Source organism: Rhipicephalus sanguineus, chromosome 4 (assembly GCF_013339695.2).
Source record: "Rhipicephalus sanguineus isolate Rsan-2018 chromosome 4, BIME_Rsan_1.4, whole genome shotgun sequence".
NCBI lineage: Eukaryota > Metazoa > Arthropoda > Arachnida > Ixodida > Ixodidae > Rhipicephalus > Rhipicephalus sanguineus.
In genome coordinates this window covers 138,457,335-138,470,360 of record NC_051179.1, presented here as the reverse complement: position 1 = coordinate 138,470,360, position 13,026 = coordinate 138,457,335, and the positions used below count along the sequence as shown (strand labels likewise).

General features: G+C 46.0%; 1 protein-coding gene across 1 annotated transcript in view; it reads right to left on the bottom strand.

Annotated features, from left to right (window-relative positions):
- LOC119390739 (fatty-acid amide hydrolase 2) overlaps positions 1-13,026 on the bottom strand; it is a 44,452-nt gene that overhangs the window by 4,527 nt on the left and 26,899 nt on the right. The window contains exons 3-7 of the mRNA XM_037658429.2: positions 6,980-7,189; positions 6,239-6,358; positions 5,226-5,383; positions 4,182-4,277; positions 1,607-1,800 (exon numbers count right to left, since the gene is read on the bottom strand). Coding sequence (XP_037514357.1) covers positions 1,607-1,800; positions 4,182-4,277; positions 5,226-5,383; positions 6,239-6,358; positions 6,980-7,189 — 778 coding nt within the window. The remainder of the gene's footprint in view (positions 1-1,606; positions 1,801-4,181; positions 4,278-5,225; positions 5,384-6,238; positions 6,359-6,979; positions 7,190-13,026) is intronic.

Genomic DNA, 13,026 nt, shown 5'->3' with positions numbered 1-13,026 from the left:
TCAGAACAGGGTAGCCAGCCTGTCTGAGAACTGGCTGACCTCCCTGTCCTTCCGTTTTTCTCCTCCTCCTCCTCCTGCTCCTCCTCTAAGATACTCAATATCGTAACACGCACATTGATGGTTGCGCAGCGCTCTTATATAGACGAAGGAGAACAAGCGCACGTTTTGCACTTGTCCTTCGTCTGTATGTGAACGCTGTACGGCCTTCAATTGGAATGCTTACTAACGAGCTCAGTTTTCTATCTTTATTCATAACACACGCTGTGAAAGCAATTGCGATGTGCTGATCCGAAAAACTGTTTCTGAAAATTGCACTATGACATATTTGTGGATCTTCAGAAATCTATGTCGCGTAGGGTGCGCATCCCGCAACATGCATAGCCAAAATCCAGAAAATCAGTCCACGCTAACCTGAGATTGCTTAAATACTAAATTTAGCCTACGCAGGGGCCTACTTCAGGCATTCTAACCACCGTATTCTCAAACAAGCATCGACTCGAATTTCGTCCTTCACTTGAGTTGAGCACAGCGCCGCTGCTCGGCCGAAATTGACGCCGCGCTTCTAAAGAATCGCTGCAGATTATCGCTGATATGCAGTGACTTGTACTGCCTAGAGACGGCGGTCCCATCGATTTCCTCAAGTCAATGTAGAGCGTTGAGTGAAGGGACGTTCTAGAATACGGGGGTAAGGGCTTTCTTTACTTCTGAGCCATGCGACGGTTCAATTTTCTCAAGCACTACCCTTCGATACCCATTTAACGGTACCCAATAGCACACTTAACCCATCCTGGTAAGAACACCATCTTAAAGGCAACAAATGGAAAGCTGGTCATTGTTCTGCTTATTTCCGTGCATGTTTCGTTTTGTATTTTATGTAACTGGCCCGTTACACGTGTAACCGTCTTAGCTTTAGGTGCACGTTCAAGAACACCAGATGGTCAAAATTTCCGGAGCCCTGCACTACGGCGTCCCTCATAATCATATCGTGGTTGTGGGACGTAAAACCCCCCTGAAACATTATTGCACGTGTAACCACCGCTCGGTGCAGGCTGCGCCGGGATATCTGGGAACGTTACCGATTCTTTTAGGCTCTTCTGATAAGGTTGCGCACACAACTCGAGCAATCGATTTAAATTTGCAACTAACACCGTCGCCTACAATAACGCTGGAATCTTTGATCCTGCGTATACTGTGTAAGAGGCGAGTTGCACGAACGATAAGATTATCGACGATCGACGACCGTGTATCGCCGCTATCGTTCTGTTGCGAGTGCTGCTTGCTTGTACAGTGCGTGTTAATCTTCTGGGCAAAAGTTCGCCTAATCAAGAGTTGCAACTTTACCGGTTGAGTTTTTCTTCTTCACAGTCACAACCAGTAGCATCGTTATATTTGTTCACTACTAACTAGGCAGGAATGCATAGAACAATGGTGTAGGAAGATTCAGTAAAGCAAGTTTCCCATGTTGAATACAGCTTCGTCTGTACAAGTAATAATAAAGTTAGGTACACAAGAATGCTTTGAAAACTGAGCTTTGTAGAACACTGCCATTTCAAAATAGGTGCACATATTATGCAACATCAGTGTCACCATAATCATCATCAATTACCTTCCGCAGAGGATTTTCAGTGTTTCGACAAAAGTGTTGATAGGCCGGCCGTCAGCATTGGTGAAGAGGCGGGTCGCCGGCTCGCCCTTGCAGGCACTCAGCTTGGCCAGCCACATCTCGAAGCCGCACGAGAGGGCCTCCAGCTTGATGGGCTCCGCGCTAATGCCGTGCTGCTCTTTCAAGTGACTGGCCGCCTGCGTTCAATGTTAGAAGGAGGCCCATTCAAGCCACGCTTTCCTTTTGTAAAGCTCTCCGTGTTTAGCTGGCCATGCTGTTGCTCTTGGCTCTGCCCTGTTCATTTTTCTTTTCTAAGTGGCATTGCCTGCTATATTCTGATGGTGCGGGCTGAGGCTTTATTCTTTTCATACCTCACAATAAAGAATGTTGATACCTGCTGTTTGAAACGACTAGAGAAGTGACTCCAGTGTACACACAGCTTTACTTTCACTTCACTTTTACAGCGAGGATATACGTATATGGCTATGTTGTATCTCTGTGCAAGAATTCCTGCGCAGTCATGAGCCACGAAAATTGGGAAAACCCCACTAGTCACCACTGCTCCACTAAAAATAAAGTGAACACGCAATCGGCAAACACGAACGTACCTGCAACACAAATTAGGCAAACCCGACTACTCACCGCTGGTCCAGTAAATATGAACAAGGGAATACCCGGGCGCCATACACTTATTAAGGTCGTGCACGAAACGCGAAGCACGAAATTGAGAAAACGCCTGGTTCCATGAATACGACTTTCAAACTCAGCCAAGGTCAACGCCGCCCAAAGGGCTACAGCGAAACGCTAGAGAGTCGCGTTCGTGAAAACGAACACCGGCTCAAAGTGAGTCTTTCGTGCCGCTACCGCCAGAGGCGCTCCAGCTAGCTCCTTTTTGGCGGTATCAGCATTGAAGTTCAATGCGCGTTCGCACCGAGAGCGCCGACGGCGCCGAGCAGCGTCTGTGTGTTGTCTTGTGGTGCGACCAATCCTCCTTGGGTGCAACACGTTGACTCCCTTGTCGCGGCGTGTAGCCGAAGCGTGCAGACTTCACGTCGTCTTTGCCTAAACTAAGACGTGCAATAATGTTAAATCTTCGCAGACCAATGGTCTCCAAAGCAACCAAGCTCGAGCTATCGATCGACAAACCTAGTTTAACCACTTCAGCCCCGCCAATTCTTTTCCCGTGACGTACGCAAGACAACATTCCACAGTTCGTTAGAACTGCATTGACGATACTTCCAAGCAATTACTACCCGAGCTTCTAGAAGGAACGAAGAGGTTCGAAAGGACACGGGGGGACCAGTCTTGACGAAAACAAAAAAAAACGCTGAAGTCGAACCGTTGAAAGCCTACACGGATACACTGGCTGCCGAATCGTTAAGGGCGAAAACAAGCCCATTTGACTGATGAACACATTCCTAGAATCGCCCAACGACCGTGTTATCTGAACTTTTTCACCAAACACTAATTACAGTGTTTGACAGCAATTATAAGGGCAGTCACGGTACCCGTATGTAGCTCCTGCGAATGATGTAGCCCACCTTCCGCGAAAATCAAATATAATAACGGGGAACATTGAGTGGTACTTCTTCAAATGAAGCTTAGTCGATAGGACGGGCAAATACGCAGACACGGCACCATAAGCATGTATAATTATGTATGTATGACACATAGAGATAAGGAAGAGAAGCATAACTTACACAAAAGTACGAGGAAAGTGTCAAGTGAAACAGAAAAAATACGATGAGAGAAGAAATAAGCACACGGCTGAAGTAACGTCTACGCTCCCCTTAACTTTATGTAGGTGCGTATTGAACTCTCTGGGACAACAGTACCAGCCATGGGCTCCACGACGAATCCAGATATCTGCCCTGTTAATACGTGGCCATTCTAATTTAATAAATAACTGTGTACGTCGCAAAATGTACTACACGCTGATACCTTAAATTAGAGGCTATACCTTACTGCTAAGCAAGATTTTAGCATTTTAAGAAATCTCCTGTTCAGGGCACATTTCTCCCCGATGGCACGCAACATCCTTACAAGACAATTTCATCGCACTGGTAGCGCTCAGCGTTTCAGTCGCAAAAAACAAGATGCAAACATGTGCTACGTGTGTTTTGTATCGCATGAATTATTCTTGTATAATACTTACGCTATTTTAATTACCAAGTTATACAAGTTATGTCGCTCTTTTTTTTTTCTGCGACTACTTATTTCTCTGCTGCCTGTACGGTCCCCCCGGTCCCTTCAAGCTATCTTGACAGCCGTTTTTTTTTTCTGGGGGACCCCCAGCTTTTCTGAGTTGGAAATGAAGTTCAAAGTTATAAAGTTCGAGTTCGAGTTCCAAAGTTGAAATGTCTGTATTCCAAAAAAGAAATTCCGAATTATCGCTTCATACGCTGGAGATAGACGCAGTCTGTGTACAAAAATATTTTACGTGCACACTGTTAAAAGGCAGTGACAGAGAAAAGATAAGCATTGTACTAAGTTTCTTGAATGAAAAGTGAAGGTCAGCGAAGTGTTTACGTGAGTAGAAGACATGCAAGGCGCAGTATGTCGCTCCGCATGCACTTACCTTCCGCACTGCTTCGCGCATGTCGGGATGGACGCGGCTGAAGAAGCTGCATCCTTCGTCATCCGCATAGAAGACCTTGATCTCACTCAGATCAACCTACAAGTATACACAAATGGGTACGAATGAGCTTATCGCCACTCGACCAGGGCCCAGGTTCGAACCTCATTCTACCCTGGACGCGTTTTTGTTTTTCATTTTCTTTCCTTTATTTCGCGCGATAGTGGTTACGGACACCAGCGGCGGCGGCGGCGGACAACTACGGCGCCAAAAACGACCCTTGTTGTGATCACATAACAGCTTTCGCTGTAAAAGAAGAAGTGGAAGGGGCGCTTTTGTTGAGCACGGTGCGAAAGAAATATCCCAGCGCCAAATATCCCCTGTGAAGCACACAAAAGCTATCCGTCGGTACGCGTGAGATGACTTGCCGTTTCCACCGACAATACACTGCCACGACTCACTTTTATTCGAATTTCATCACTCCTCGGCACGGGGCGTTGCAGTTTCGATCAGTTGAAATACTTGAAGGAGCGGTCGCCATTTCCGTGCTGCCGATGCGCTTGTCCTATTGGAGTTTGATTATGGATATTTCAAATTACCTGCGAAATTCTCAAATTCTTAAAAATTGGGGTGGTTCATCAGTTGTGACGCCCTGCTACTTTTATACATGAACAAGTGCCCACAAACCATAATTAAAATCAACATAATAGGCTTTTATGTATTAGAACTTTCAATGTCAATTAGGCAGCGGCAAAGCAACCCTGCCCCGACTACCGTTGCCCCGACACAGACTTCATCTGTGCAGGCGAAAGCGCTATGACGGTATGGCACGCGCTTATTGTTATAGCTTTTTTTATGAAAATATCTCTATTAGCTAAAACAAACACCATATATATATTTGTAGTCAAAGTGCAAGAAACTTAAGACGTGGAAGGCTTCATAACAAGGGCATGGTTCTTCGCCGCTTTTGGTTATGCGCTGACAAAGACCGAAATACCAAAATAACTAAATAAGCCGAGAGCGGCACATAACTTTGTTCGTGCTTACCTTTTTGTCGAGCTGCATACGCGCCAATTGGTCAGGTGGGAGCATGACCTTGAGCATAGCCAGCAGGTCGCAGGCGTAGCGAGTCATGGGTCCCGTCGAGTACAGCTTCATGAACTCGTCGTTGAACGGGTGTCTGTGGCCGTCGTAGGAAAGAATGCCTGCGGAGCATCATGCGTGAGACGCACGTGGTCAAGGCGTTCGATCCTCATCCAAAGAACAGCAATATTTTCCTACGTCTCAATCGACAAGTTCTACAAGAGCAAACGCTCCAACGCTCTGATCGGTTTATCAGATTACCTCACTTTGGCCTTCCTACAGCGGCTTGGAGTGCATGAATTTAAAAAGCCCTTATCTCTCCTCTCTGTCTCCTCCTCCACTCAGAAACAACAGGCCCTTTTCTGAAGAAATGAACACATTATCATCATCATCATCATTATCATGCTATAGCAGGGTAGAAGTTTGGGTTAGATGGTACTCCGTTAGTGTTATGGCAGTAAAAATGCAAAAGAAGGCAGGACGGCAAGAAGCGCTTGTCCTTCTCACTTGTCGACTGGTCTCCTCTTTTCCACTTTTGCTTTTTACTAAGTCGTCCTTATCACCACCAACGAAGCCATCTAATCCGGCCTCGGTGCACGGTCGCGTGAAAAGTGTGACAATTCAAGGCGGGGACAATGCAAATACGCATTACCATTTGCAGGAATTAAAGCACAATGACAAAAAAGAGACAGTTGCTAGCACCCACAAGACCAACCCGAATGTTGGTTTGGCGAGGAGCTTTGCGTCTTTGAGGTTATCAAGCAGAGAAGTACCAATAAAAAACGTGATGTGGATCCAACGCCTACGTTGGGCGCCGGCGGTGGAAAGTCATTGACCGTAATGAACTGGAGCAGTAACTTAGCCAGTGGGAAACATGTGTTCAGTACAAGGACAAAGAGAAACTTCTCAGAGGCGGGGAGCCAACAAAGAAATTTTCCTCCTGACATTAATCAGAATACGAGAGTCAGCAAACCTACCAGGTGTGGTCATGTGCCCGAATGTACCACAGTATGTAGAAGGGAGTCGTATGCTGCCACCAATGTCGGTACCGATGCCCATGAGAGCACCCGCTGCAGAGATCAGGCTGCCTTCTCCTCCTGCACTGGCACAGAAAAGCTAATGTAAACTGCGTTGCACGAACTGTACCACCAGACGAACTTTTCTTCAGAGTGACCGTTTCAGCGGTATGTAAGTAGTAACTTTCGAAGGAAGCTTCTCTTCCTTTTCTTCGAAAGAGCAGGTAACAGAATTCTCTAAATATTTTTATGCAAACACACATGTAGCATGACCAAGAACACAATGGGACTGTAACCGTTGTCTCTTGTGACATTCATCAAACTACAAACTGCGCTCAAGCCACAAGCGATAAAATATTGGTCTTTCGTCTACAGAAGTAAGCACGCCGGTCTGTGCGTTTACAGTAGAGAGGGTTCAAGAAAGAAAACAATTGTCGTAATTTTCCAGAAAATCTAACACGATGGCGCCTCATAAGACGTTCTCGCCCATACTGACGACGTGTAAAGCCATGGCAGTTGAACTTGTACAGTGTTGACCACTGTTAGAGGGAACACGCGAGCTCGTGGCCCGCGCTGCCAAAAAGGAACTTGTCACGTTCTTACGTGTCGTTTTAAATAGCGGCCCGGACCTGTACGTAAAGCGGAACGTTTACAGCCATCGCTTTCTGTGTTCTCGCGAATGTGCACATTCTTCAAACTCACCGCTGCTTCCCCCTGCTGCGCGGCGAGTATCGTGTGGGTTGAGTGTGCGTCCGTACAACTTGTTGAACGACTCTGTCCAAAGGCACAGCTCAGGCGTGTTCGTCGTGGCTACCGGGATGGCGCCGGCCTCCCGAAGCAGCCTCACAGCCTCGGCATCACGCTCAGCACGGTCACCCCGCCACGCTGGAAGTCCAACGTCCACGACTAAACCTACGTTGCCGAGGTGACACGGAAGAAAGCAAGAATTATAGATGCGTAAGCTTATGCAACAGCAATGTACTTACTACAAGGAGCAGACAGCAAGGCCTTGCTGTCTGCTCGGCATACAGCATTCGCACGAAGCTTCCCAAGTTCCGCATATCAATGTTAGAACCCCGTTAATTTTTCACCTACCACCAATCCCGAGCGGCCCGAGAACTGGCTAACGTCGGTTAAAGGGGCCCTGCAACACTTTTTCAGCATGGTCAGAAAACGCTGCCGATCGGCATTTTAGGCTCCTGAGAACGCGCGAGCCAAACATTATAGCCCAGCACGCGTGCACGCTGCATGGAACTTACAACTACTTATCAAAGTCAGCTAGAAATCATTCGCTCTTCTCTCGACAAATGATGCCATAAAAACAAATGACCACGCCATCAACCCAAATTCCACGGTCACTGCATGATTTGAGCATCGTGAGCTGCATAGCTACCGTGGCCGCCGCGGGAGGCCGCCACGTGGCCCCGCGCGCGCTCGCGATCACAGTGAAAGCAAGCCGCGCGTTTCAAGAAAACAGAAAAGAAAGCGCTCAAGGTCTGACGCGCGCTAACAAAGGCACGCACATTGCCCCCTTTTAACGCGATAGCGTTAAAGAGCTCGTATCGCAGAAATTCCGCCGTCGGCGTCGGCGCCGGCACCGTTGGTTGTGAGCGAAAAATCATCATCTTGTCCGTGACCGAAAAATCGAAAAAGCTGCAAATAAAATAAATAATAAAAATGTTGGGTCCGAGTAAGAATCGAACCCAGGGCGTCTGCGTGGCAAGCAGGTGTTCTACCACACAGCCACGCCACTTTTTTTTTTTTCTTTTTGATCATGGTATTTAATAGAATGCGTATGAAAATAGTACACAGTATCACAACAGTAGAGTTACACTACTACAGACACTTAGCGACAATGAAAGTACAAGCACTTCCACAAAACTGGAAGACTAACTTATAGTCCTTCATTCCAGGGAGAGTTCTTCATCAGGTGTTGCACAGAAAAGGTGGCGAGGCTAAGCACCTCGCCAATATTGTGTACCAGTCCGGTCTGAAATCAAGTTCGTCGTAAACTTCTTTTAAATTAATAACCATTCGGGTGAAATGTATACGTGACGAGGTGATCGGCTCTGCGTTACGGTCCTGCATTCGCGTCTTCCACAAACTGTGCATACCAATAACAAGGAACATATCGTACGGCACTTCATCAAGAGGTGTTGGCATCAAATAACGAATAGTGTACGACCTCTTCTTGGACCTGCACGGAAAGTAACTTTGATGCTTCCCAAAAATACGCGTCCTGTATACAGCTGTCACAGTACGAGATGTAATATCGCAGTAATATTGCGTGGTACAAGCGTACATTGCCATCGGGCGTCACACCACGTCAATGTCATAACGACTTGGTGGGTTAAAGACAGCCACCCATTACAAAAGGCACACACATTATGCGCGTATTCCCTTAAGACCACGTAATGGGTGCATCGCAGCTTCGAAAAAGGTTTTCGCGCATAATTGCTCCTGGTTTAAAGCATGCTACCCATTACATAAGGCACACACCTTAGTGCGCGCATTCTGTTAAACACTCGTAGTGTTCGAAGTGCGCACTAGGGGCCATCCCCCTCCACAGTGGCGTAGCCAGGAATTTTGTTCGGGGGGGGCTCACGTTGCAGCGCGACCTCCTCATTGAATTTTTAGAACGACTAAGTATATGAATAACATTTATTTATTTATTTATTTATTTATTTATTTATTTATTTATTTATTTATTTATTTATTTATTATATCCTCAAAGGTCCCATATGGGACTTTACATGAGGGGTGGGCGTCATAAAATGGCGGCATCGATGAAGGTGTATGTTAGGATGTGGTTGAGTCTGCTTCCTGGATGGCATTTTTGAAGCGCGCAAAATCGCGGATGACTGCTGCTTCGTTCGGAAGGTCATTCCAGTCTCGGGTGGTGCGCAAAAAGAAGGGCTGCTGAAATGAGGTGGTGTGGGCACATGGCGGAATCACAGCATTTGGATGACTTGTGCGATGACCTCGATGGACCGGCTGGATGAGGTGGTTGTCACGCGGGGTTGAATAAAAGAATCTGTGAAAAAGGCAGAGACGTGCAATACGACGACGAAGAGCGAGGGTAGAAAGATTTAACTGGGATTTGAGGGCGGAGACGCTCGAGTAGCGGGAATAATCTGAAACAATGAACATGGTTGCTCGGTTCTGTACTGACTCAAGTATTTCGATATGATTAGTTTGGTGGGGGTCAAAGACGGCAGCTGCATACTCAAGTTTTGGTCTGACAATGGTGTTATAAGCGAGTAGTTTAACGGAAGGTGGTGTCATGGAAATGTTACGGCGTGTGTACCCGAGAGCGCGGTTATCGGAGTGAATTATGTGATTTATATGGTCGCCCCAAGATAGGTTACTCGAAAGATGGACACGCAGGTATTTAATCGAGTCAGTAGCAGCTATATGACAGTTGCTGATTGTGTAAGTAGCCGGCGTGTGGTTTCGGCGACGATGGAAAGAAATTAGTAATGTTTTTTTCGCATTAAGGGACATCAACCAGGTGGTACACCACTGCTGAATGCGTGAGAGGTCATGCTGTATATAGAGGAGACATCAGTGGGGTTATTTATAGGGCGGTAGAGGACACAATCATCAGCAAAAAGACGGATGTTAGATTCAACGGAAAGCGGAATATCGTTAATGTATATTAGGAATAAAAGAGGCCCTAGGACGATACCCTGGGGCACGCTGGACAAGACATGCGAGAGGTCGGAGGAGTGATCATTAACATGCACGAATTGTTTACGGTTTGTTAGGAATGCTTTAATCCAGTTAAAAACATGCCGATGAAGGTTTAGACGCGAGGTTTTTTGAAGGAGACGGGAGTGAGGTACCATATCGAAGGCTTTTTTCAAAATCTAAGAACAGTGTGTCAATTGGGATGTTACGGTCCATATGAAGGTGAATGTCGTGCAGGAATAATGTTAGTTGTGTCTCGCATGAGTGATCTTTCGAAAGCCATGTTGGTTTGGGTGAAAGAAGTTTACGGATGATAAAAATGTAGCAACATGAGAAAAGATGACGTGTTCCATGATCTTTGAACAAACACTAGTGAGCGAGATTGGTCGGTAGTAACGTGCAAATGAGCGGTCACCTTTCTTGAAGAACGGAAAGACCTTCCCAACTCTCCAGTCTAATGGGACTTCACCTGTGTCGGGTGACTGCTGAAAAATGATTGACAATATGGAACTACATACATGTTTAGTATTTTTCAGAATTTTGGCGTTTATGCCATCTATACCGCATGACGAAGAGTTCTTTAATTGGTTAATAACTTTTACAATTCCCTCTGAATTGAATGTAATCTTTGGCATTGGCGGAAAAGCAAAATGCGGAAAATCAGGAAGTTCGTTGTTAGGTTCGTTAGTAAAGACTGAACAAAATGCAGAGTTGACGGATGGAACGTCGCAGTCGGCAACGGGGGATCCAGAAGTGTCACAAAGAGAGACTGTGGTTTTGTCGTCCGGTTTCATAATTTTCCAAAAGCGGCGTGGGTATGTACATGTATTACCATGTACATACATTGTCACTGGTATTACCATTAATATGTATTACCAGTGACAATTTGTATTAGATGCTGCAAATCACTTCTTGAATGCTGCCCTCTGTTAAGAACGAGTAAGAAATGTGTTTTTTCGTAAAAATATTATGTTGGCATGCCCGCAAAATCTTTCCAGGAATAACTGTCTTCAATCTTTTCAATATTTGTGTTTGTGTGTGTGTGTAACAGGTACGGCAAATATCACGTAAACTTCGGAACTGCATCAGCTTTGAACTGAAGAGGTGCCCGATAACAAAAAAATGAAGTCCACGAAATAACCAGGATTTTAATGCAGATTGTTTACGCAAAATGTTAATCTTTTTGCACAAATGATGCGGCCAGGGAAAAGCAAGAATGGGAAAGTACACCTCGAATACGGGCAAAATATAAGTCACCGGAAACAGTGCGCAGTATGCTTACGCAAAACTTCACAAATGTACATTTAAATATACAATCAATAAACGGAACTAAGCAATGATCACTATACATAATGGCCAACTGATATGTCATTGGGCCAAGCTGCTGTCTCGGACGCACCATGTAAACAGAACTATAAAGGAAGAGCGCAGAAATAACGAAAGAAACTACTTCAAAACTGTTTTAAAAGTGCGAACCACTATTGTGCACTCAATTTAAAGGAAGGTTGCCGCTTCTAGTTCAAAAAGCAATGAAGAACAAAAACGACAAATGAAAGTAACAAACAATGCTGTTAGTACGGCTTCTCAATAGTTGAATTTGTTTGGTAACGCCGCGTATGCCGACCTCTCAGTGAACAAGGTGAAGCTGTCGATTGGCTGGTAATGTCCACCTGATGCCCGTATTCTTATGTTTATATTAGGTCACAGTGTTAACTGCTGAAAGGTACAAAATCCTCACGGCTTTAAAAGGTGGTGAACAATAATATTGCGTCAGAATTACGGGCTGATTGACCTGAACTCTGCAACAGTAGTGTCTTTTCCTTTCGTTTGCGCTGATTTTTGTCCTGCTCGGTATCAAAGGACAACGTTGACCCGGCGAGGAAGCTTAGCGAAGCGGTCAATGACTTCCGACACGCTGATGTCGACATTTCTGTGGGCGTACAGAAGTGCCTGGCCAACCATGCGTTCCTCAGACATCGTGGAGCGTAAGTAGTTCTTAAGTAACCTCATGCTTGAAAACGTTCCCTCTGCGCTGGCAGTGGTCACTGGAAGGGTGACTAGAATCCGGAGTAGCTTGTACACATTCGCACAGAACCTGCTGTCGCAATGAGAGAGGGCATCGGTTCCTGTACCGGGGCTCTGGTTTGCTGCTTTGTTCGCCCACTTTGTCCACCATAGTCGCAGTTCTCCAAAACCAGCCCTCGTTTCGACGTCATGCGCAAAAACGGTCAGGAGATTTTCTGCTCCTTTCTCCCTATCATCTTGCATTGGTGGTATTGCGGATGATACAATTAATGAAAAGTCCTTTAGAAGTGTCCTGTGCTGTTCGAACCGTTGGTTTAACTGGGCTAGTACGTGGTTCATGAACGGAATGAACAGGGTTCTGCGAAAATATTCTTCCGCACTTTCGAATGCATTGCTCCCAAGGTTTTGCTTCCGGACACCGGCTCGACGGCTGGTGATCTCCACATTCAGTTTTGCTGCCAATGCCTGCATTTGTGCAAATATTTTTTAGAAAGAAACATTCGTGTTCTTGCGGTCACTTTCAATTGTCTGCTGTATCACTTCTATGTCGTCAATGGCAGCGCTCATGTCGATACTCCTCGTCTGCAGCTTATTTGACAGGCAAAGTCAGTGCTAACACGTGTTCCGTCACATGCAGGCTTACAAGGAACGCTGGTGAAAAGAGTGCCAACATTAGACTGTTTGCCTGCACTGGACTTTCGCCATTTCCGTTAAACTTAGTCTCCTCTAGTGCTGCGATCAACGGCTGAAAGAGGCTCACAAATGAAAGCACTGCATCGTGCTTCTCGGCCCAGCGCGTTTCGCATAGTCCCAAAAGGCGCTGCCTTGTAGGCTCAGGACAGCTCAAACTTATCACTTTTCGCAAAACGTGTGAGCGGCTAGAAGATTTACGGAAAAAGGCTGACGTCGCCTTCAGAGTCCCAAAACAGTTTCGAATGTCTGTGATGGAGCATGCTGCACACACAACTAGATAAAGGGAGTGACACGCGCAGTGAATACATAGAGTGCGGCTGGATATTTCTCACGGACAGCAG